The sequence below is a fragment of the Kogia breviceps genome, chromosome 13, assembly GCF_026419965.1.
Source record: "Kogia breviceps isolate mKogBre1 chromosome 13, mKogBre1 haplotype 1, whole genome shotgun sequence".
NCBI classification, from domain to species: Eukaryota; Metazoa; Chordata; class Mammalia; order Artiodactyla; family Physeteridae; genus Kogia; species Kogia breviceps.
Genome location: NC_081322.1, coordinates 23066038 through 23091200, shown reverse-complemented (window position 1 = coordinate 23091200; position 25163 = coordinate 23066038). Strand labels below are relative to the sequence as shown.

General features: G+C 36.4%; 1 protein-coding gene across 1 annotated transcript in view; it reads left to right on the top strand.

The window, feature by feature from the left end:
- The window catches only part of RNGTT (RNA guanylyltransferase and 5'-phosphatase), a 243626-nt gene that overhangs the window by 34026 nt on the left and 184437 nt on the right, over nucleotides 1–25163 (top strand). Inside the window, exon 8 of the mRNA XM_059083231.2 lies at nucleotides 996–1097. Within this exon, the coding sequence (XP_058939214.1) occupies nucleotides 996–1097 (102 nt within the window). The remainder of the gene's footprint in view (nucleotides 1–995; nucleotides 1098–25163) is intronic.

Below are 25163 nucleotides of genomic sequence, written 5' to 3'. Positions count from 1 at the left end.
AGTTGCTCCGTGGCATGTGGGATCAGGGCTTGAACCCGTGTCCCCCGCATTGGCAGGCGGATTCTTAACCACCGCGCCACCGGGGAAGTCCCACTGTTGCTGATTAATGTTTTAGTTGCCCTTATCATTTTATTAAGAGGGAAGAGGTGAAACTTGAATGTGCCTCATTTTCCAGTTTTTCTGTCATCAGAAACCTGGGAGAATCAGCTTTAAATATGTTCTGCCCCTTACCATGACTTGAAGATATTTATCAGACATTTCGTGGGAGAGGATGCTTATTGCTCTCAGGTCTTGGTCTATGGTCATTTCTGTTGATCATTGCTATCTGTGGCAGAAAATTGTAATACAGCTGGAACATGATGAAACAGGATTATTGTTAAAAATTCCCAATATAGAGAACTTTTGGACTGGTATACATACAGATCAATAAACTAGAAATAATTTTAACTAAAAAATGTAAATGATGAAGTGCTATCAGTTTTAGTGTTCTGTTAAACTCTTGCCAGTGTACTTTAATCTTGACCTGAATTTCTCCTGTTTTGTCACTTCTGGGCATCTTTTGAGGAGAAACTTGCCAACCCTGCAAAGTTATGCCAAACTGGCAGTGTCATGATGGAGGAATATGGGGTCTAGAGCAATGTAAGATAGTCAGGGCAAGATTTAAACTTCTGAAGTAAAAGACTTGTAGATATACAAAGACTTGTAAACAGTATGTGCTTTACTGTTTAGATCATGTGTATTAATATTTAAAAATTAGCCTGATAGTCATAGTTTGCAGTGGCAGTTATGATCCTGTTAACTTGAGTTCTAAAATGTCAAGAAAATGATAACCTTTTGGTGGCATTTTTGTGAAAGCTGATATTATTCCAATTGACATTAATCTCATGATAGGGTAAACGTTGTGCTAAATGTGTGACTCAGGTGAGCTTGGTTTAAGACATGTATTGCTTTGTATGGACACCAGCCATAATAGTAATACAGTGTTCTTCTTTAAGGTCTGGATTCCCTGGAGCACAGCCTATTTCCATGGACAAACAAAATATTAAACTTTTGGAGCAGAAGCCATATAAAGTAAGCTGGAAAGCAGATGGTACGCGGTAAGTTAGATTTCTTAAAAAAGTTACACTAATAACCTGAATGCTTGAAGAATATTGCTTTGTTGTTAGAGAAGGTTTGTACTTCTGGGAGTGACTTGAGCAGCAAAATAAGCATGTGTCATATATCGTATAGTTTTTGTTTTGCTAGTATTCTTAGCTGTGTACTACAATTATAACTCATTCTGCTAAATTTTTGGTTTCGGAGTTATGTTAGTTTGACATGAATCTATACCAAATTTAAATCTGGAAGTATTTTTTCTTAATAATATTGTGCTTTTTGGTATGTTTGCTGCCTGCCACCTTGTCTTTAATGGTGTTGGACACTTCTGAAATTAACAGATGTATTATCAGTTTATAATCTAAAAATTACCAAGTCTCCCTGATTCACTCTGTATTTTGTTCCTTCGATAGTTTTCTTTTTCTCTTAATCCTTGCTAATACTTTTTGTAATTTTATACACTCTTAAGGTTGTTGTATTCTTACAGCAAAGCTTAGCTTCAAATTTCATATTCCTACATTTAAAAATATTTATTAGTATTAAAGCGTAAAGTTGCTTCCTCAATAACATTAAACTTTTTTTTTCTCTTTTGTAATCCATTTTTTATAGCTTTGCTATATTATTTATTCATTCATCAAATGTTATAATAATTGAAATAACTATTTTAACAGATTAATATAGAACTCTTATTAACTTTTTCATAATGAAGAAAATGTTTTCGAATAATTAGGAGTGCATGTGTATATATGCATGTATGTATATATAGTACATGCATATATGTGTATATATATATACATATATAGATATTAACATAGAAGTTCTATTAACTTTTTCATAGTGAAGAAAATGTTTTAGAATAATTAGGAGTATATATATTATATATACAAACATACATATAATTAGAATAATGAGGAGTGCATGTATATATATACGCACACGCACACACATATATGTATACTTTAGGTTTTTTTCCAGATTTATTGAGATATAATTTGACATGACATTATTTAAGTTTAAGGTGTACAACTTGTTGATTTGATGCACTTATATATTGATTGCAAAGTGGTTACTGCTGTAGTGTTAGCTGACATCTCTTTCACTTCTCATAATTAACATTTCTTTTTTGTGGTGAGAACATTTAAGATCTGTTGTTGTAGCAATTTTCAAGTATGTAATACAGTATTTTTAACTATAATTACCATGTTGTGCATTAGATCCTCAGAACTTATTTGTCTTACAACTGGCAGTTTGTACCCTTTGACCAGTACCTCCCCATTTTCCCCACCCCTTAAACTCCTGGTAGCCACCATTCTAGTCTCAGTTTCTATGAGCTTTTTAGATTCCGCATATAAGTGACATTATACAGTATCTGTCTTTCTGTCTGACTTATTCCACCTGGCATAGTGCCCTCAAATTCTATCTTTGTTGTCACAAGTGACAAGATTTCCTTCTTTCTCATGGCTGAATAATATTTCATTGTGTATATATCTATGTATACATATATATACATACCACATCTTCTTTATCTATTCATCTATTTATTCATTCCTTGGTGGATACTTAGGTTGTTTTTATATCTTGGCTATTGTGAATAATGTTGCAATGAAAATGGGAAAGAAGATATATCTCTTTAAGATCTGCTTTTCACATTTTTAATTTTTAAAGGTGTTTTGAAGATGATATAGGTTGCATTTAATTTTTATTAGAGGTTTTTAATGTCAAAGTGATAATTATACCTTTTGTATCATGCCGTCTTCATCTACATTTAACTTGTGGTGACCTTAAAAGATACATAAAGAGACATGGAGTGAGGCAGACACAACTTAACTTTAATATTAATATTTTTGTAACTACGATTGTAATGCAAATAATAAAGTAAAAGAAAATAACTCAGAGTAGGTTTGCCATAAGAAAAAAGTAATGCTATGGGAATAATTTGTAATAGACAAGGAAAAGCCTTGTAGTGAATTGATAATCATAATGAAAGAAAACTTCATGAGGTCTGGGACTTTTGTCTTTTTAATCACTGTGTCCCCAGTGCCTAGAATAGTGCCTGGTACGTGGTAGGCATTCAGTAAATGTTTAATGGATGAGTTAGTCCAATTGAAAAGCTGCCAATGTCTTTACATGAAAGATACGGAAACACTAATGGTGTTTGTGAAGTTTTTGAGATTTTAAAAGATCACAACTCTTTGTCCCATTTAATTTCGAAACAAAAATGTAAACCATTTAGCCAAAAAAAAAAAAAAGCATAGTTCAAGGAAAATGATACACTAGGGCAGAGTAAAGCTAGATGGCCCTAAGAAAGAACTTTTGTTTGGATTTATGTAAGATAAGGGTGATCCATTACCCCCACAGAGTTGTTTGTAAAAGGATTAAATAAAGTAATTTAAAACAATTAGCATACAGTAGACAGTCAGTAAAAGATAGCTACTGATTTACACATGCATATACTTATCTTCTGACTTGTGTGTGTATTTTATATATATTTTATATATATATATATATTCCCCACACATATACAAGCATCCCTGCTTTAAGGAAAACTGAATATACAAGGTAAATGTGGTACTTGGCTTACAAGGAAAATTATTGCAGGAATTAAAAAAAAAAGCCACTTAGACATTTATGGAAATGTAATTTGTAGTCAGCTTTTTATAACACATCTATTTAAGTAAGTGAGATACACTTGTATAATGCTCCTCTGAGGAAATTATAGACAGATTCATTCTTCCTGAACCCTGGTCTGGGAATTCCCTCCTTTCATTCATTCAGAAATTATATTGAAAGCTCGTTACCTCCAGGGCTCTGTGTCAACTGCTGAATGGATCAGGAATGCTTAAGGTAGAACCCCCATCTTTAAGTTTTTCATCTAATTCATGGTTCAGCAAATGTTTTCCATTAGGGCCAGATAGTAAATATTTTTACTGACTCAGTTACTCAACTCTGCCATTGTAGTGCAAAAGCAGCTGTCTCCTGCTACTCTCACGTAAACAAATGAGCAGAACAAGTGAGCAGAACTGTGTTCCAATAAAACTTTATTTACAAAAACAGGTGGTCGGCAGATTTGGCCCTTTTGCCAACCTGTTATTGAATACATTCTCCTTAAAGACTATCTTAACATTTCAAATGATCTTTTCTTTATAAGAAAGTGTAAAAGTGAACTTAAGGTAGGGATATATAAGTTTAATATAAAGATATTTTTGTTTTAAAATTTACTTCAGTAAATTATAAAAGTTGAAATAAATTTTTCTTCTCATTCATTGTAAGTTACTGCTTAGTGCCTGGCACTTTGATAGGATTTTTTTTATAAGCAATTCACTAAATGTATAAATTTGAAAGGTATATTGTCTTTTCTTTTTCCTCATAAAAAATCATGTCCTATGCCTTTGTTATAACTGAGTGCTCAACGTGTGGTCATGCTCTATATGTCCTGACAAATGTACTTGATGACTTGTAGAAATAACTGTTGTATGGATAAACTATTTATAATATGTTTAGGGAGCTTCTGTATTTACTGCTCTAATGGATTTTGTACGGAATAGTGTAATTACCCCAGGTAGTTAGTAACTTGCTTGGATCCTTTGATATGTATCTCATTAATAATGTTTGTAGCAGATGTTTATTCTAACGAGTGGAGCTGAATGTTCAGACAGGAATAAATAGTGTGGACAAGGTAATGAGACACCATGCTAGAAAAGTTTTATATACTGAGAGGAATATTAAAGAGGATTTAGATGTCTCTGGAATAATTTTCAGTGAACTACAAACAAACAATGTTTTATGCTATTTAGGACCAGAATGAGTAAATCAAATTATGAGCAATTAAGTGATGTTATACTGCTATAATTTAGATTTGTTCACTTAGCTATTTTTCAGTTCCACTTGAGGGAAGAGATCAGAGCAAATATAAATTTCTGTTTAGCCCTAATTTTCTTTTGACTGCAAAGTAAGGAGTTTTTTTATGATATATAACATAAGAACTTTGACTGAATATTGCTATTAAATAAGAATTTATCTCCTATTTTATTTCCTCATAAGTATTAATTAGAGCCATAACATTATATCTAATATTTAGAAACTCAGTAGTAAATAAAGTTATACCAGAAAAGGATTTTTAATTTTTGAACTATTCTAGGGAGACTTAGCGTTTTTGTGGTTGTGTTCAAGGGGGCAGAATCCATAAAATAAAATATTTGCTTTAATCATGTAACTAGATAGTGGCAAAATCATCAGTATAACCCTGGTCTTTTGTGCTCTAGCTTTTTTTTTTCTTCTCTTCACTGTTCTGTATTCTAGAATTTGGGCTTCTAAAATATGGCTTAAGGTAGTTTTTCTTCATTATGTAGTCAACTAATTTAGGGATTTACTGAAAGTTTAGCATCATACCTCTGATGATAATCAAAAACCAGATTACATCATTTGGAGACTCCAGCCCTGTTCTTTTTTTGTTTGTTTGTTTGTTTGTTTGTTTGTGGTACGCGGGCCTCTCACTGTTGTGGCCTCTCCCGTTGAGGGGCACAGGCTCCAAACGCGCAGGCTCAGCAGCCATGGCTCATGGGCCCAGCTGCTCCGCGGCATGTGGGATCCTCCCGGACCAGAGCACGAACCCATGTCCCCTGCATCGGCAGGCGGACGCTCAACCACTGTACCACCAGGGAAGCCCCTCCAGTCCTGTTTTTTGACGGTACTTTCATTAGAACTACTGTGAGGGCTCCAGGCCAGTTTTTCTTGCATCTGAGAGGAACACAGTAAAGCCATAACTCCTGTGTTTCTTTTTTTATCATGGAGAAGGGAGACAAACAAAGAGTGATTAAAAATCAGTCAGAAGCACTGTTTACTGATCTAAAGCTATAGCGGATGATATCTGGTGGTAAACTGGTTAAAAAGAGAAGGTAGCAGAACTCATTTTACTCTTACTCCTTCTCCAAGCCCACATCTTACTTAGACCCCCCATTATATAAAACAGACAAAAGTGGGGCTGCTTTGGTTGGTGAACATTTTGGGGCAGCATGTGGGGTTGCACTCTGGGTGGTCTCTAAGGTCACCATGGTACTTTTTTAGGGTAGCAAGTCCCAAACGCCATTGGATGTTTGGGTTACGTTATCATCATGATTGTATTACCATCATATTAAGCTTGCATTAAAAAAAAAATTCAGAGATCCAAATTCAGTAGACCCTAGTAGGCTTTGAGAATTTGTGTTTTTGAAAGCAACCCTAGCTGATTCTGATTTCCAGCCAGGTTCAGGAGCCATGGCCCTTAGTGCCCGGTTGAACACAGTTTAAAAATCAGTGACCTAAACCAGAGCAGTGTCTAGCCAGCCACTTAGTTAAGGATACAGCTGAGAATTTGTCCATTAATTGATTAAAGGAGATTCATGTAAAATGTTTATTATTATGGCATTCAATAAACGTTAGTTATTGGTGTCATAGTTTAAGACTCCTTGGAAAATCATTTTTACATGGTAACCAACATTTGGTTTCTCAGAATACATTCAGAATTCTCTTAAGAGTGTGAGTTATTCACTTTGTTGTAAAGGAGAAACTAACACACTATTGTAAAACAGTTATACTCAAATAAAGATGTTAAAAAAAGAAAAAAAAAGAGTGTGAGTTAGTTATTGTACAAGAAGAAAAGTAGATATAGGACGAAAACAATCTAATATTTTAAAATCAAACTTTTGAGATAGATGTCAGCTAGTCACATCTTTAGAATTTACTAAAGGATAAAAAGTTCCTTTAAATATTAGTTTCTTTAATTAAGCTACTTATCAATGTGAGAGTTACTACTTTTTAATAGAGGTACTGTCTCTGAAATGGTACTTAAGGATAAAAATCAACTGAATTCATTACCAAATCTGGCTAGAGAACTCTTAGAGCGAAACGGATATAGGTAAAACCTCTGTTGCAAACATTGGTGCAATCCCTGATTAGAATTTGGGGCTGCCCATATTCTAGGGGTAGCAAGCATCTGGAACTTCGAAACATTAAAAAAAATACTTTTTTTGTTAATATTTGTAAATACATATATTTTAAAATAGAGCTAGGCTACAGGACCCAAATAAATAAGAATATTAATATTTATTCATACAGTCAGCAAATATTTATTGAGCATCTACCATATGCCAGAGGTTTTTCTGGACTTAGCAGGTAATTAGAACTAACCTGTTTAATATGATTATTTTTATTTTTTTATCTTAACATGAGCATTTTCCGTTTTTAGAACATACTTTAAAAGATAAGCTGGGACGAAGTGAGAGAGTGGCATGGACTTATATATACTATCAAATGTGAAATAGATAGCTAGTGGGAAGCAGCCTCATAGCACAGGGAGATCAGCTCGGTGCTTTGTGACCACCTGGAGGGGTGGGATAGGGAGGGTGGGAGGGAGACGCAAGAGGGATGGGATAAGGGGACATATGTATATGTATAACTGATTGACTTTGTTATAAAGCAGAAACTGACACACCATTGTAAAGCAGTTATACTCCAATAAAGATGTTGAAAAAAAAGATATTAATTGCTGTCCAGATAAAATTGTTTGCTCTCTATTATTGAGGCATTGGACTGTTTCCAGTTTTTTCTTTTATAAATAACTCCTTATACCCATCTTGGTATAGGTTATGATGAAAATAATATTACTTGGATAAAGAGTATGAAAACTTCTAAACCCTTGACACCTCTTGCCAAAAGTTGTATGTTACACCCCCAAACACCATTGCCTGAAGCAGCCCATTTCACTGCATCCTTGGCGGTTTGGGGTAGTTTCATTTAGTATAAATAATAATGTAGCAAGGTTGACAGTTGGGAAATGAAATTTGTTATTGATTTAATTAGCATTTTGGGAAACATCAGTCAGTTACACAAGTTTCTTTTGTATTTTGGCTATGGCAGCAATTATATTTTAACAGATAGCACGTATTGAGCACTTAGGTATACTAGACATCGGTCTGAGTATTTTATACAGAATATCTCATGTACTGTGCACAACTCTGAGGTGTAGGTACTATTATTATCCCCCTTTTATGAATTAGGAAAATGAGGCATGTAAAGGCAAGTGAGTTTTCCAAGCCTGCACAGTTATGTAAGTTACAGGACTGGGATGTGAATGTGGGTGGTCTGGCTCCAGAGCCTAGGATCTTTACCATGGTCTTGCTTTATACGTGTATTTTTTCCTGTGTTGCCAGATATTGTCTTCATTATTCTTTTTCACTATTTCTTTGGTTATTTTTACTGTTTTATTCTTAGAGGTGAATTTTTATCTTAAAATACGCTTATTCTGGTGATGTCTTCCTTATATAGGGAGAGGAAAAGTTCTCCCCATGAGAACTTTTACCCCACACCTTGGGATGATCAGTGTTAAGAGTTGGAGGTTTGGCTCTCTGTACTCTATGCCTCCATCTTCCTGCCTGCTGCCGCCTTCCCTCACTGCCTGATCCTCCATATAATGGATATGATATATGCTGTTCTGTTATAAACTGTAGAAAACTTTATCAGGTTTCCTTCAAATCGCTTTGTGATGGTAATTGGAATTGCATTGCACCTTTCACTTAATAGGAAAATCAGTATCTTTGCAGAAATAATATTTATTGCTTTAGTAGATAACTATGAAGCTACTATAGGAGTTAGAAGGTCTCAGAGATGATACAAGACACTGTAGGTAAACAAAATACAATTCCTGCCCTTGAAGCAGCTTTAAGATGCAGTAAGAGATGTAGTAGAAGTATGTATAGTGCAAAGCAGAATAAATAAGGAGAGGTAACAAAGAACTGCTAAGGAGCATTACTTGATATTCCATATGAAATATGAGTGCTCATTTTGATTTTAGGAGTATAATAATGGGTGTCCTAGATGGATGTTTACCTTTGATAGTGGAATAAAGAAGAGATACAGACCCATTTGTTATTTAGTATTGCATAGTGCTACTGACCTCACTGGAGGACATTTGCCCCGACTCCCATCTCAACTCTAGAGCTATCTCTTGGATGAGATGTTAAGGGGATTTTCATACTTATTTTTTCATAATTCCACTATCCTTTAAGAACTGGTTATTTGCTCATATGCTGTAGTCCATTATGTGTGATTGTAGAAATGCTAAGTACGAGATTGGGTAAAAAAGAGAAAACAAATCTGTTCCTTTTTGTGAATCAGTGAAAAATTGAAAGAATTGTAATTGATCTTTTAAGAATGTATGCCCTATACAAAAGAAAATCAAAAGTAATCAGCCAGGTCACGGGGCAAATGTAAAATAAAACAAAGCCTTTGGAATATTTCTTCTGGTCTTCTCTTCTCATGAAGACTGATTGTTTTATAAAAATCAAAATGATTTTCACACCTTTCAGCCCCTTTGATATGTAAGTGCTGCCCATTTTAAGTGGCTTTAACATTTTATTCCAGATCAAGGTAAATCTGAGTAATCAATGTGGCTTTTTACTCTCTCCCATGGAAGACCAGTTAAAAGGATACTGTATTTTACATACTTAACTTGTGAATGGCTATGAAGTTCTAAAAAGCATAACCTGTAACATTCATGGTAGTTAGTGCAAATGAATATATCATTTGATTTTACACTTTGAAGTGTAACGATGTATTCGCATTATGAACAGAGCTACTTAATCTAAAAGAGCTACTTAATCTAAAAGTAACTAATTAAAATAACCAACAGAGGCTTCTTACCTCAGAACAGAGAGATTCATGAGATTTGTTAACCAGTATTGGAACTAATTACCTGATTTGTGCATTGAATAGTAATTTTGCAGTATTCTATTACCTTGAAAGATTTTCAGATCCTCTTAATCAGGTCAAGATCAATGAATATGTCTATACCTTACTAAACATTTTCCATTATTAATAGTTGTGAGTTTTTCTAACTTGGAATATATATATATATATATATATATATATATATATATATATATATATATATGTATATGTAAAATGTCATTTTGGGGGTTTCTTTGGTGATTCTGGTCACAAAATGAAAAAGTTTAATGAAAAAATGATAGTGACTTTAAAAATACTTTTCCTCATTATAAAATTACTTTGTATTCATTGTGGAAAACTTAGAAAGTGAAGATAAGAAAAAGGAAAAATATGAAAAGCAGCCATAATCTCACTGGTTAGAGATGTTGCTGCTAATGTCGGTTTGTATATTTTCAGACCTGTCTCTCTGTCTATATATATTATTTTGTTAAGTGAAAATGAATTCATTCCACAGTATTTTTTAGTGTGTATTATGTATGCCATGTACCATTCTAGATGCTGGGCATTACAGTGGTCCCTGCCATAATGGAGCTTCTATTAGGGGAAATATGTTTTCTACTTAAACTGTTTAGTATCTATGATTTATAGTTTAGTAATCTGCTATTTTTAATTAATGCTCCTAAATATTTTTCTATTTTATTAAATATTTTCCTATTTGATAACTAAAATAAAATTGTTTATTAAGGTAATCCTTTTTTATGGTTAAATAAGTCAAGTAATACTGGAAAACTTATGATGGCGATCCCTTCCCTATCCCTTCCTTCTATCAGTATTACTCCCTAAAGGCAACCACTATTTTTTTCCACATTATTGCGATATTTGCTTTATTGTGGTGGTCTGGAAATGAACCCGCAATATCTCTGAGGTCTAACGCAACTACTTTTAACCTTTTTTAAAAAAAATTTTAAATTTTATTTAATTTATTATTTTATACAGCATTTTCTTATTATTATCCATTTTATACCTATTAGTGTGTACATATCAATCCCAGTCTCCCAATTCATCCCACCACCACCACTCTCCCCACCAATTTCCCCCCTTGGTTTCCATATGTTTGTTCTCTACATCTGTGTCTCTATTTCTACGCTGCACACCAGTTCATCTGTACCATTTTTCTAGGTTCCACATATATGCGTTAATATACAATATTTGTTTTTCTCTTTCTGACTTACTTCACTCCACTCTGTATGACAGTCTCTAGATCCATCCACATCTCGACAAATTATCCAATTTCGTTCCTTTTTATGGCTGAGTAATATTCCATTGTATTTATGTACAACATCTTTATCCATTCGTCTGTTGATGGGCATTTAGGTTGCTTCCATGACCTGGCTATTGTAAATAGTGCTGCAATGAACATTTGGGTGCATGTGTCTTTTTGAATTATGGTTTTCTTTGGGTATATGCCCAGTAGTGGGATTGCTGGGTCATATGGCAATTCTATTTTCAGTTTTTTAAGGAGCCTCCATACTGTTCTCCATAGTGGCTGTATCAATCTACATTCCCACCAACAGTACAGGTGGGTTCCCCTTTCTCCACACCCTCTCCAGCATTTGTTGTTTGTAGATTTTCTGATGATGCCCATTCTAACTGGTGTGAGGTGATACCTCATTGTAGTTTTGATTTGCATTTCTTTAATAATTAGTGATGTTGAGCAGCTTTTCATGTGCTTCTTGGCCACCTGTATGTCTTCTTTGGAGAAATGTCTATTTAGGTCTTCTTCCATTCTTTGATTGGGTTTTTTTTTTTAATATTGAGTTGCATGAGCTGTTTATATATTTTGGAGATTAATTCTTTGTCCGTTGATTGGTTGGTAAATATTTCCTCCCATTCTGAGGGTTGTCTTTTCATCTTGTTTGTAGTTTCCTTTGCTTTGCAAAAACTTTTGAGTTTCATTAGGTCCCATTTATTTATTTTTGTTTTTATTTCCATTACTCTAGGAGGTGGATCAAAAGATCTTGCTGTGATTTATGTCAAAGAGTGTTCTTCCTATGTTTTCCTCTAAGAGTTTTATGGTGTCTGGTCTTACATCTAGGTCTCTAATCCATTTTGAGTTTATTTTTGTGTATGGTATTAGGGAATGTTCTAATTTCATTCTTTTACATGTAGCAGCTCTATAGGGTTCCCAGCACCACTTATTGAAGAGACTATCTTTTCTCTATTGTATATCCTTGCCTCCTTTATCATAGATTAGTTGACCATAGGTGCATGGGTTTATCTCTGGACTTTCTATCCTGTTCCATGTATCTATATTTTTGTTTTTGTGCCAATACCATACTGTCTTGATTACTGTAGCTTTGTAGTAGAGTCTGAAGTAAGGGAGTCTGATTCCTCCTGTTCCTTTTCTTCCCCTCAAGACTGCTTTGGCTATTCGGGGTCTTTTGTGTCACCATACAGATTGTGAAATTTTTTGTTCTAGTTCTGTAAAAAATGCCATTGGTAATTTGATAGGGCTTGCATTGAATCTGTAGATTGCTTTGGGTCGTATAGTCATTTTCACAATATTGATTCTTCCAATCCAAGAACATGGTATATTTCTCCATCTGTTTTATCATCTTTAATTTCTTTCATCAGTGTCTTATAGTTTTCTGCAGACAGGTCTTTGTCTCCCTAGGTAGGTTTATTCCTAGGTATTTTATTCTTTTTGTTGCAGTGGTAAATGGGAGTGTTTCCTTAATTTCTCTTTCAGATTTTTCATCATTAGTGTATAGGAATGCAGGAGATTTCTGTGCATTAATTTTGTATCCTGCTACTTTACCAAATTCATTGATTAGCTCTAGTAGTTTTCTGGTAGCATCTTTAAGATTCTCTATGTATATATCATGTCATCTGCAAACAGTGACAGTTTTACGTCTTCTTTTCCCATTTGGATTCCTTTTATTTCTTTTTCTTCTCTGATTACCATGGCTAGGACTTCCAAAACTATGTTGAATAATAGTGGTGAGAGTGGACATCATTGTCTTGATTCTGATCTTGGAGGAAATGCTTTCAGTTTTTCACCATTGAGTATGATGTTTGTTGTGGGTTTGTCATATATGTCCTTTATTATGTTGAGGTAGATTCCCTCTGTCCTCACTTTCTGGAGAGTTTTTATCAAAAATGGGTGTTGAATTTTGTCAAAAGCTTTTTGTGCATCTGTTGAGATGATCATATGGTTTTTCTTCTTCAGTTTGTTAATATTGTGTATCGCATTGATTGGTTTGCATATATTGAAGAATCTTTGCATTCCTGGGATAAATCCCACTTGTTCATGGTGTATGATCCTTTTAGTGTGTTGTTGGATTCTGTTTGCTAGTATTTTGTTGAGGATTTTTGCATCTATATTCATCAGTGATATTGGTCTGTAATTTTTTTTTTTGTAGTATCTTTGTCTGGTTTTGGTATCAGGGTGATGGTGGCCTCATAGAATGAGTTTGGGAGGGTTCCTTCATCTGCAATTTTTTGGAAGAGTTTTAGAAGGCTGAGTGTTAGCTCTTCTCTAAATGTTTTATAGAATTCACCTGTGAAGCCATCTGGTCCTGGACTTCTGTTTGTTGGAAGATTTTTTTTTTTGGTAGCACTACGCGAGCCTCTCACTGTTGTGGCCTCTCCTGTTGCGGAGCACAGGCTCTGGACACGCAGGCTCAGTGGCCATGGCTCACAGGTCTAGCCACTCCACGGCATGTGGTATCTTCCTGGACCAGGGCACGAACCCGTGTCCCCTGCATCGGCAGGTGGACTCTCAACCACTGTGCCACCAGGGAAGCCCTGTTGGAAGATTTTTAATCACAGTTTCAATTTCATTACTTGTGATTGGTCTGTTGATATTTTCTATTTCTTCTTGGTTCAGTCTTGGAAGGTTATACCTTTCTAAGAATTTGTCCATTTCTTGCAAGTTGTCCATTTTATTGGCATAGAGTTGCTTTTAGTAGTCTCTTAGGATGTTTTGTATCTCTGCGGTGTCTGTTGTAACTTCTCCTTTTTCATTTCTAATTTTATTGATTTGAGTCCTCTCCCTCTTTTTCTTGCTGAGTCTGGCTAATGGTTTATCAATTTTGTTTATCTTCTGAAAGAACGAGCTTTTAGTTTTATTGATCTTTGCTATTGTCTTCTTTGTTTCTATTTCATTTATTTCTGCTCTCATCTTTATGATTTCTTGCCTTCTACTAACTTTGGGTTTTGTTTGTTCCTTTCTCTAGTTCCTTTAGGTGTAAGGTTAGGTTGTTTATTTGAGATGTTTCTTGTTTCTTGAGGTAGGCTTGTATTGCTGTAAACTTCCTTCTAGAACTGCTTTTGCTGCATCCCATAGGTTTTGTATCATTGTGTTTTCGTTGTCATTTTTCTCTAGGTATTTTTTGATTTCCTCTTTGATTTCTTCAGTGATCTCTTGGGTATTTAGTAACGTATTATTTTGCCTCCATCTGTGTGTGTTTTATGTTTTTTTTTCCATGTAATTGATTTCTAATCTCATAGTATTGTGGTCAGAAAAGATGCTTGATATGATTTCAACTTTCTTAAATTACCTGAGGCTTCATTTGTGTCCCAAAATGTGATCTATCCTGGAGAATATTCTGTGTGCACTTGAGAAGAAAGTGTAATCTGCTTTGGGATGGAATGTCCTATAAATATCAATTAAATCTATCTGGTCTATTGTGTCATTTAAAGCTAGTGTTTCCTTATTAATTTTCTGTTTGGATGATCTGTCCATTGGTGTATGTGAGGTGTTAAAGTCCCCCACTATTATTTTGATACTGTCGATTTCCTCTTTTATAGCTGTTAGCAGTTGCCTTATGTATTGAGGTGCTCCTATGCTGGGTGCATGTATATTTATAATTGTTTTATCTTCTTCTTGGGTTGAACCCTTGATCATTATGTAGTGTCCTTCCTTGTCCTTTGTAACATTCTTTATTTTAAAGTCTATTTTATCTGATATGAGTATTGCTACTCCAGCTTTCTTTTGATTTCCATTTGCATGGAATATCTTTTTCCATCTCCTCACTTTCAGTCTGTATGTGTCCCTAGGTCTGAAGTGGGTCTCTTGTAGACAGCATATATATGGGTCTCGTTTTTGTATCTATTCAGCGAGCTTGTGTCTTTTTAAGGTAATTATCGATATGTATGTTCCTATGACCATTTTCTTAATTGTTATGGGTTTGTTTTTGGAGGTCCTTTTCTTCTCTCGTGTTTCCCACTTAGAGAAGTTCCTTTAGCTTTTGTTGTAGAGCTGGTTTGGTGGTGCTAAATTCTCGTAGCTTTTGCTTGTCTATAAAGCTTTCGATTTCTCCGTCGAATCTGACTGAGATCCTTCCTGGGTAGAGTAATCTTGGTTGTAGGTTCTTCCCTTTCATCACTTTAAATATATCATGCCACTCTCTTCTGGCTTGTAGAGTTTCTGCTGAGAAATCAGCTGTTAACCTTATGGGAGTTCCCTTGTATGTTATTTATCATTTTTTTCCTTGCTGAATTCAGTTAAGTCTTTAATTTTTGCCAATTTCATTACTGTGTTTCTTGGCGTGTTTCTCCTGCCTGGAACTGTCTGTGCTTCCTGGACTTGGGTGGCTATTTCCTTTCCCATGTTAGGGAAGTTTTCGACTATAATCTCTTCAGATATTTTCTCAGGTCCTTTCTCTTTCTCTTCTCCTTCTGGTACCCCTATAATGCGAATGTTGTTACATTTAATGTTGTCCCAGAGGTCTCTTAGTCTGTCTTTATTTCTTTTCATTCTCATTTCTTTATTCTGTTCTGCAGCAGTAAATTCCACCATTCTGTCTTCCAGGTCACTTATCCGTTCTTCTGCCTCAGTTATTCTGCTATTGATTCCTTCTAGTGTATTTTTCATTTCAGTTATTGTATCGTTCATCTCTGTTTATTCTTTAATTCTTCTAGATCTTTGTTAAGCACATCTTGCATCTTCTCTATCTTTGCCTCCATTCTTTTTCTGAGGTCCTGGATCATCTTCACTATCATTATTCTGAATTCTTTTTCTGGAAGGTTGCCTATCTTCACTTCATTTAGTTGTTTTTCTGGGATTTTATCTTGTTCCTTCATCTGGTGCAAAGTCCTCTGCCTTTTCATTTTGTCTGTCTTTTTGTGAATGTGGTTTTTGTTCCACAAGCTGCAGAATTTTATTTCTTCTTGCTTCTGCTGTTTGTTCTCTGGTGGATGAGGCCGTCTAAGAAACTTTTGCAGTCTTTCTGATGGGAGGGACTGGTGGTGTTGCTCTGGTGGGCAGAGCTCAGTAAAACTTTAATCCGCTCGTCTGCTGATGGGTGGGGCTGGTTTCCCTCCCTGTTGGTGTTTGTCCTGAGGCGACCCAGCACTGGAGCCTACCCAGGCTCTTTGGTGGGGCTAATGGCAGACTCTGGGAGGGCTTACACCAAGGAGTACTTCCCAGAACTGCTGCCAGTGTCCTTGTCCTCACGGTGAGCCACACCCACCCCCCTGCCTCTGCAGGAGACCCTCCAACACTAGCAGGTAGGTCTGGTTCAGTCTCCTATGGGGTCACTGCTCCTTCCCCTGGATCCCGATGCACACACTACTTTGTGTGTTCCCTCCAAGAGTGGAGTCTCTTTTTACTTCAGACCTGTCGAAGTCCTGCAATAGAATCCCGCTAGCCTTCAAAGTCTGATTCTCTAGGAATTCCTCCTCCCATTGCCGGACCCCCTGGTTGGGAAGCCTGATGTGGGGTTCAGAACCTTCACTTCAGTGCGTGGACTTCTGTGGTCTATGTGTTCTCCAGTTTGTGAGTCACCCACCCAGCAGTTATGGGATTTGATTTTACTGTGATTGTGCCTCTCATTGTGGCTTCTCCTTTGTCTTTGGATGTGGGGTATCTTTTTTGGTGAGTTCCAGTGTCTTCCTGTAGATGATTATTCAGCAGTTAGTTCTAACCTTTTTTCTTTTTTTAAAAAACTTGTGGTTATCCTCAAATCTCTAAATAATATGTTTATGTTGCTGTTTATTAATTAACTTTAGGTGAGTTCCTAATGTGGTCATGAGGATGTGGCTCACCAGTACCTCTGTTCCCACCTGTATTTTCTTCTAGTTTCTCATCATAGGTAAACTATTATTGTTAATTCTTCATCGATCATGCCTGTATATTTAATCTTCCCTTTATCCTAATAACCCTAATGTAGTGTTTCTTAACTCTTGTTAAGATGCGGACTTTAGAGTTCTCTGTCTTCCATCTACTTCTGTTATGTCAGGTCTAACTTTAATACTGTCAACTCTGTTTACATTTACATGCTGTTTGTTACTGTAGGGTTTTTGTTTTCTTTAAGTGTATGGTTGATTTAAATGGTGACAAATACTTAAAATTTTTTTTTCTCACTGGAACTATTGTTTAGATTAGTGGAAAGGAATAGATTTCCTTTGTTATGGCATGAAAAGAAATCACTCTGATATTTCAAACACACAGGAATTTAATACATAGAATTGGTTACAAAGGCATTGAGAGGATGGAGAAGCCAAAAGGTCACTTGGAGTTCAGCAGGTTGCTACTGCCTCTGGTTGGAGCCTGGTTAGCACTTGCTGCCCAGGTGCTGGAGGAGATACTATACTGCGTATCTGGCTGCTGCTCTGGGACCGCTCACCACTGCTGCACAGCAGCCACTCCCAGGGGGCTCTCCCCTAAGGAGCTGTGCCATCATCTTGTGGCTGCTGCCTTCAGTGCTGCCACAGATGCTGCCAGAAGCAGATCAATAGGTTTTACCTTCCTCTTTTTTTCTAATCTCCTTCCAGAGAGCTGGCAAAGGAGTCTGGGAAGTGTTATTTGCTTACTTCTCGAACCAAGATCCACTGAGCACACAACTGCAGGGATAGAGCTGACCACTAAAGACAGCCAACTTGCCCAGAGTTCAAAGTCATGCCTTCTCTGCCATATCAAGTAGAATGTTTCTTTTGTTGAGTTTAAATAGGTTCTTTTTTACTCAAATAATTGCCTTTACCGTATAATCAAGTTTTTGCAAGGTTTTAATCATTCTATTTCTTCTTTCAATTATTTTTTGTTATCCCAAAGACTTCTCTTTTAGAGCCTTCTATGATTTCTAGCCTGTGTATAAAGCTCTGGTCCCAACATTTGTTTTTTTTTTTTTTTTTTTTTTTTTTGCGGTACACGGGCCTCTCACTGTTGTGGCCTCTCTCGTTGCGGAGCACAGGCTCTGGATGTGCAGGGTCAGCGGCCATGGCTCACAGGCCCAGCCGCTCCGCAGCATGTGGGATCTTCCCGGACCGAGGCACGAACCCGTGTCCCCTGCATCGGCAGGCGAACTCTCAACCACTGCACCACCAGGGAAGCCCTGATTCCAACTTTTATCCTGGTTGAATGTAGCTTTCTGGATTCCATGTGTTTCTTTCCTCCCCTCTCCTTCCTTCCTTCCTTCCTTCCTTCCTTTCTTTTCTCTCACTTTGCAGGGATACCTCCTTAAATCACTTCCTAAGAAAGTATGTATAGGAAGTAACCTGTAAGCATGCTTAGGTGTATGAAAATGCTGTTGCTCTTGTCCTGAATTTAGTAGTTTGCTTGTGTATAAAATTTTAGATTAGAAATGAGTTTCCCTAAGAATATTAAAAACCTTACTTCAATTTCTTCTATTAACCTCTGCCGCTGATAAAAGGTTTAATATTATTCTGATTCTAGTGTCTTGTAAGTGGTTCGCCCTTGGAAACTTTTAGAATTTTCTCTTTATTCTTGTCCTAAAGTTTCCCAGTGATGTCTAATTATGTGGGTCGCCGCCACCCCCCCAACCTTCCCATTCATCGGTACTTGGTGATCTCTTTGAATTTGAAAACCTGGGTTCTTCCATTCAGGGTAATTTTATCTTATCTCTGATATTTTATTTCCTCTCTCTCTCTCTTTTATTTTTCCTCTTTTCTCCTGTAGACCTACTGTTGGTTGTTACACCACCTGGATTCTTAGATTCTTTTTCTTCTCTTATCTTTTCTGTCATACTTTTCATCTCCTGGTTTCCTTTTTAGCTTTCTGGGGGATTTTCTCATTTTCTTTCTATATTTCTAATAAATTACTAATTTCAGTAATTATGCTTTTAAATTTCAAGAGTACCCATGCATTTTTAGTCTCTGCTTATACCTTTTTATGCCAACCTGTTCTTAATTTATGAACATGATAGAGTTTTGAATCTCTTATGAGAATACTAACTGGAGGGTATAGAGTTACTTTCTCTTTCTTGAATCATCTTTCTTCTTCATGTTTCTGGTTTTCCTTAAATGTACAATGATCCTTGGTTGGCTGTTTGCATTTAAAAATGAGGCAGAAAAACTGCTTGGAAGAAATTCTGTGAATGTGGGCTGGGTTTGTCAGCTTGAGACCTTTGCTTTATGATAATCAGTTGTGCCGGAGGACCTTCAATCCTACTACCTGGAGAGGTCTTTACTTCTGGGCACCATTGCCCATGTAGTTGCTTTACCTCAGGGTTTGGTTCAGTTTCTTTAGAGAAGGGCCCTCCAATTTTATTGATTGATTGCTTAGGAGTTGGTTAACCTGTATGTCTTGTCTGTGAGTTGTGGGGATTGAAGTGTTTTACATTAGTTAAAAATAACCAATTTCTCTTTTTCAGTCCCTATTGTCACTCTCGTTAGTTGATGTTTCTGGGTCTGGATCTTCTTTGGGATTTTGCAAAATAGGCAGCTCCACTTGTGGATGTTGCTACTTTTGTGCAATGCTTCTCAGCACTTCTCCATCGATTTCTTGTCCAGCAGAAATTTATTGCAGTAGTTCATCTGGTGATGGTCTTCCCTCCTTTCCTTCATTATCTTCATTGTTGTGTGTTGTATTAGTTATCTATTCCTACCTAACAAATTACCTCAAGATTACCCCCTCAAATTTAGCAGCATAAAACAACAAACATTTATGATCTCATGGTTCTGGGGAACAGTTTAGTTGGGTCGTTCTGGCTCAGTGTCTCTCATGAGGCTGCCGTCACCTCGAGGCTCCACTTCCAGGCTTATTCTTGTGGTTGATGGCAGGCCTCAGATCTTTGCTGATTTTTGGCCTGAGGCCTCCATTCCTTGCCTTGCAGGCCTGGGTGGGGAGGAAAAACTTGTACCCACTATGTTTAGTGTTTGGGAGTTTGCAGATTAAACTGAGGAAAGAAGAGGAAAAAAGTTTATTCATATGCCTGTGGACTCCCACAGGAGTACACAAAAGAAGTGATGTGCTAAATGACTAAAGTTAGGGGCGCGCGCGCACACACACACACACACACACACACACACACACACACACACACCCCTAACTTAATAGGGGAAAGGGAATGGAGACAAAAGGCTTCTGTGGGAAGAACAAATGGGTTTCTTTAGGAGAACCTGTGTTTAGGATAACAACAGGAGAGAAGAAAGTTTATGATAATCTTTGTTATGCTGGTGTGATTGATCTTTTCCATCTTCTTCATGGCTGTAAAATTCCCCCAGAGAGGGGTTTTAAGATAGTTTCACTCTCAATCTCCTATGGGAGTGAGGTACAAATTCAGCCCACACTCAAGGGGAGGGAAATTTAGCTCCACCTCTTAAAAGGAAGAGTATCAAAGAGTTTGAGGACTTGTGATGGCTTTATACTTAAAAAAGAAATCTAACTTTGTTATCATTTTGATAGTGTCTTGGGAGGAAAAGGAGCCATACTGGATCATTATATTCCATTGTATGAATGCACCATAATTTATTTGAGAAATCCTGTGTGGTTGAAAATTTAAATTGTTTTGAAATTTTTGCTTTTATAACAAACAGTACTGTGATAATATTATTCTAGGTAACTTTTTTCATATGAGTAATTATTACCTGGTAGTTCATTATAACCACTTATTGCTCCAATCTGTATGCTCTAGAATGCATTTGTGGGAATACACTCACATATTTTAAAGTAAATTATTAAATATTTTTGTAGCGTTTTCTGCAGTGATATTTAAGGACCATGTTTTGAACTAGTATTTTTAATGATTTGTTAAACAGATTCATCACCGAAAAGTTTTTTTCCAGTCACTTTTGGTTTAGTTTTGGCATTTTATGACTGCACTAGATGGCAGCAGAGGACCAGCTTTAATTCAGGCTACTTTTGTGATGCAGTAGAATTCTGTTACCCAATGCATTGTACATCTAATACATCCCCAAATACTAATTTGGGATTATTAAGAATTAGTGAGGATTAGTGGGATCATGTATACAACAGTACTGAAAGGATAGCAGTTTTGATAATGTTGCCGTGTTCTTTTGTGCATTGCATATGAATTATATTTGTAGATGACTGTGTAGTGTGTCATTTTGGACCTATTTTTGTAAAAACGATTTTGCCACATTAAAGTCTCTGAAAGTGTTCTGTTTGCTTCAGGAAACTGATGTTCTTATGTTGGAATCTCAGAAAATGAAAGAATGATTTGAAGGTTCTCTTTTATCTCATATGGGTTTCGCTCTCAGTTGTTCATGTTGGGAGCAAAGGAGTCTATAGAAAAACTTTGTGTTGGAATGTAACTCTTCTGTTTTAGATAGTGAAATTTTGTACATAAGGGTAGAACAGTCGTTGGACTTGTACACGGTATATGAAGAATAGCATGTTTGATATATATGCTCCAATTATATTTTTGGAAAGAAATTTCTATAACCATATGCTTTTGTTTTTTAAAATTATACATCATATAGTATCTTTACTTTCTTTAGGAACTATACTCAGTGTTTGCATGTAATCTGATTCCCAAAAGGCATTAGTATCTGTGAACTAGGTAAAGAAATTGAAAATGAGTAATTCTGACAGCTCTTTTTTAAATTGTGAGATCTTGTTTGAAGATTTCATATGCAGCCCATCTTAGAACAGTATGTTCCTGGCTTTCAGCCCAGCTCTGCTGTTGCTGCTGTTTTTGCGGGCAGGTGAGCCTTTCTGGACAAATTTTATTTTCGTAACACCTTAGACTTTAGAAAATTTAATTTTTAAAATATTTTTGCCTGGGCAGAGAACTAAATTGTCTCCCCATGAATTATTTAAAATGGCTTTTAAGCCTTTTAAGTGTTATATTAGCCTGATAAAATGTAAATGTAGCTAGAGGCACAGAATACAGTATATAAGGAGAACAAATAAAATTGTTCCTTAAATTGTAAACTTTAAGCAACTGCACATTGAATCGACTCTGTGATCTGGCCTTCGTAGTTGCCTTAATACGACAAATTCATATTATATTTAATTTTGTAGTCTCAGCGGTTAGGTACTGTATTTAGTATTTAGTTGTTGACATTGTTGCATTTAGACTTTTTCCCAGTAATTTTTTTTTTTTTTTTTTTTTTTTGTGGTATGCGGGCCTTTCATAGTTGTGGCCTCTCCCATTGCGGAGCACAGGCTCCGGACGCACAGGCTTAGTGGCCATGGCTCACGGGCCCAGCTGCTCCGTGGCATGTGGGATCTTCCCAGACCGAGGCACGCACCCGTGTCCCCTGCGTCGGCAGGCGGATTCTCAACCACTGCGCCACCAGGGAAGGCCCCCAGTAATTTTATGTGAACATGAACAAAGACCAGTGGAAACCAGTTAATTTCTAATAGTGTGATTCATTAAGCATTTCGTACTAATAAATTGGGAAATTAAGTCATTTAAAACATTTGGTGCACTTAGATATAATTTTATGTACTTATATTTCCCTATGTGCATAAAGCAATATTAAATAAAATCAAGCATCTTCATGTTATGCATCTTCTACGTGTGTTTTTAATTATCTTTCTTAAAAGTAACCTAGTGGTGCTATTGGTCTATTTATACATTTAAAATAAATAATGGGATTTTTATAGTAAAATATGTATGGTAAAGTATAATATCTGTGTTAAACGTAAAATTATTTCAAGTTTCTTTTAGATTAGGTCTTTCCCTTTCAGTAAAATAACTAAGAAAAATAATCATTGTTATATAGTAGAATTAAGGTACACATAAAAGATGTTGCTTGTTTTATAAAATTTCTAATTTTTGACAAGTTTTAAATGGTACGCTGTTCTGACGATGTACTTGGAGCCACCAAATTAAATATCTTAGTATATGGTCAATTTCTTTTTTTCTTTTTCTTTTGTGGTCAATTTCAATAGCAATAAAGTTTTGAGAGGAAAATTAGTTTGTACCTATTTTATTTTATTTTTAGTATATTTTAAGATTGTCTAATTTTTTTAATTTGGAAGTATATCTAACTCCAAAGTTTTCAGGTAAGAGGGATTGTGAGCCTATGTTAGGTATTCTGTATAGTCAGTAGAATCATGGACATATAAAGGTAATAATGTAATAAAATTCTAAGAAACAAAAATACTTAAGTATATTAGTTTATAAAACAGGTCTGTTTTTGAGAGGCAGTTTAGTGTAGTGGTTAAGAGCTTGGGTATTGAAACTAGACCACCTGGGTTCAAATCCTGAAGTTCCCATAGTTACTAGTCATGTGACCTTAGGAAAGTTATATAACCCCTGTAACTCCCAACCTGCCCACCTGAAAAATAGGGATAACAATAATAACTACCTCCTAGATGTTATGGGATTAAGTAGTTTCATCTAAAGCACTTAGAATAATGCTTAACACATAGGAAGTGCTTGGCAAGTATTGTTGATAGTTACACCTTCTACCAAATTAATAGATTCATTAAAATAAAATAAACCGAACTCTAACTTTCTAAAGAGAAACTCCATAGTCATGGTAAAGTTCTATTTTAAAAATTTGAACCTATTTAAAAAAAGAAAATTTAAGGGCTTCCCTGGTGGCGCAGTGGTTGAGAGTCTGCCTGCTGATGCAGGGGACATGGGTTCGTGCCCCGGTCCGGGAAGATCCCACATGCCGCAGAGTGACTGGGCCCGTGAGCCATGGCCGCTGAGCCTGCGCGTCCGGAGCCTGTGCTCCGCAACGGGAGAGGCCACAGCAGTGAGAGGCCTGCGTACCGCAAAAAAAAAAAAAAAAAAATTTAAGACATGGTTCATGCCCTTAAATGGGTGAAAATCTAATTGCGATATTAAAATGGGAATACATGAGAGAACAATATGAAATATAATTTCCTATAAATGATGTGACATAGACTCTGGAACGTAGGCATTCCTAGGAGGAAGATGATTAGTGGAGAGTGAGTAACATGGGCAAGAGGAGCAGCACGAGGTCATGAAGCGGAAACAGCCTGTCTGAGCTAGACTGACCTAATAATTGCTGTAAATCCAGAACCTTTGTTACGTTCTAGCCACTGGGCAGTAAGGTGCTTAGACTAAAGGAAGACAGTTATTGTACTGGTGGTTGGTGAAGCTGTTAGTATATATTTTTAAACATGTCAAGAGTTTTAAGGATTTCTGAGCTATGAGTTTTTGATTTAAATTTTGACTGTTAAACCAATTCCTACTTCTTGAGTTGTTGTTAGGAAGTTGTAAGGTGGGAGATCCTTTACCTCAATCACCTTGAAGTTGAAGGCCGCTTGGAACTGCTGCATCAGTAGGTTAGCCCAGTGGCCTTTGAGGTACTTAGAAGAGCTGTTTTTTGGAATACAGAGTTGGCAAGAGAGTGTTTTTCATAGCGATACAGAAGGCAGGGAAGTGAACACTTGAGGAATAGTTGTTGTGGAAGGGGAAGCAGTCAACCTACTTCTGTGACTGGAGGAAGAAAGAGGTAATGTCACAGAGAGCCAGCCAACCGAGACAACTCAAGGGGGTTTCCTGACAGGAGGCACAGGAAGCTCCTATAGCAACACTTTTTTTTTTAAAGCGGTGTTTTTTGTTGTTGTTTTTAATTAATTAATTAATTAATTAATTAATTAATTAATGGCTGTGTTGGGTCTTTGTTGCTGAGCGTGGGCTTTCTTTTTAGTTGTGGTGAGCGGGGGCTACTCTTCATTGCAGTGCGCGGGCTTCTCATTGCGGCGGCTTCTCTCATTGCTGAGCGCGGGCTCTAGGTGCAAGGGCTTCAGTAGTTGTGGCACATGGGCTCAGTAGTTGTGGCACACAGGCTCTAGAGTGCAGGCTCAGTAGTTGTGGCACACGGGCTTAGTTCCTCTGCGGCATGTGGGATCTTCCCAGACCAGGGCTCGAACTCATGTTCCCTACATTGGCAGGAGGATTCTTAACCACTGCGCCACCAGGGAAGCCCCTATAGCAACACTTTTTTTCTCATTTTCAGTTATGTTCAAGGATGATTAAGTGAACCTTTTTGGGGACCTTTGTGAAAGCTTTTATTGAAAGTAGGTTATATTGGCATTCATTCAGCTAGTGTAGGCAACAGTGATTTTCAAAAGTTGCAAAATGTAAAATGTGCAAACTAGAAGACTGGGATTGGAACTAACTTGTGATCTTGCTTAGTCTTCTTTCTCTTCTCTTTTAAATCCTCTGTTC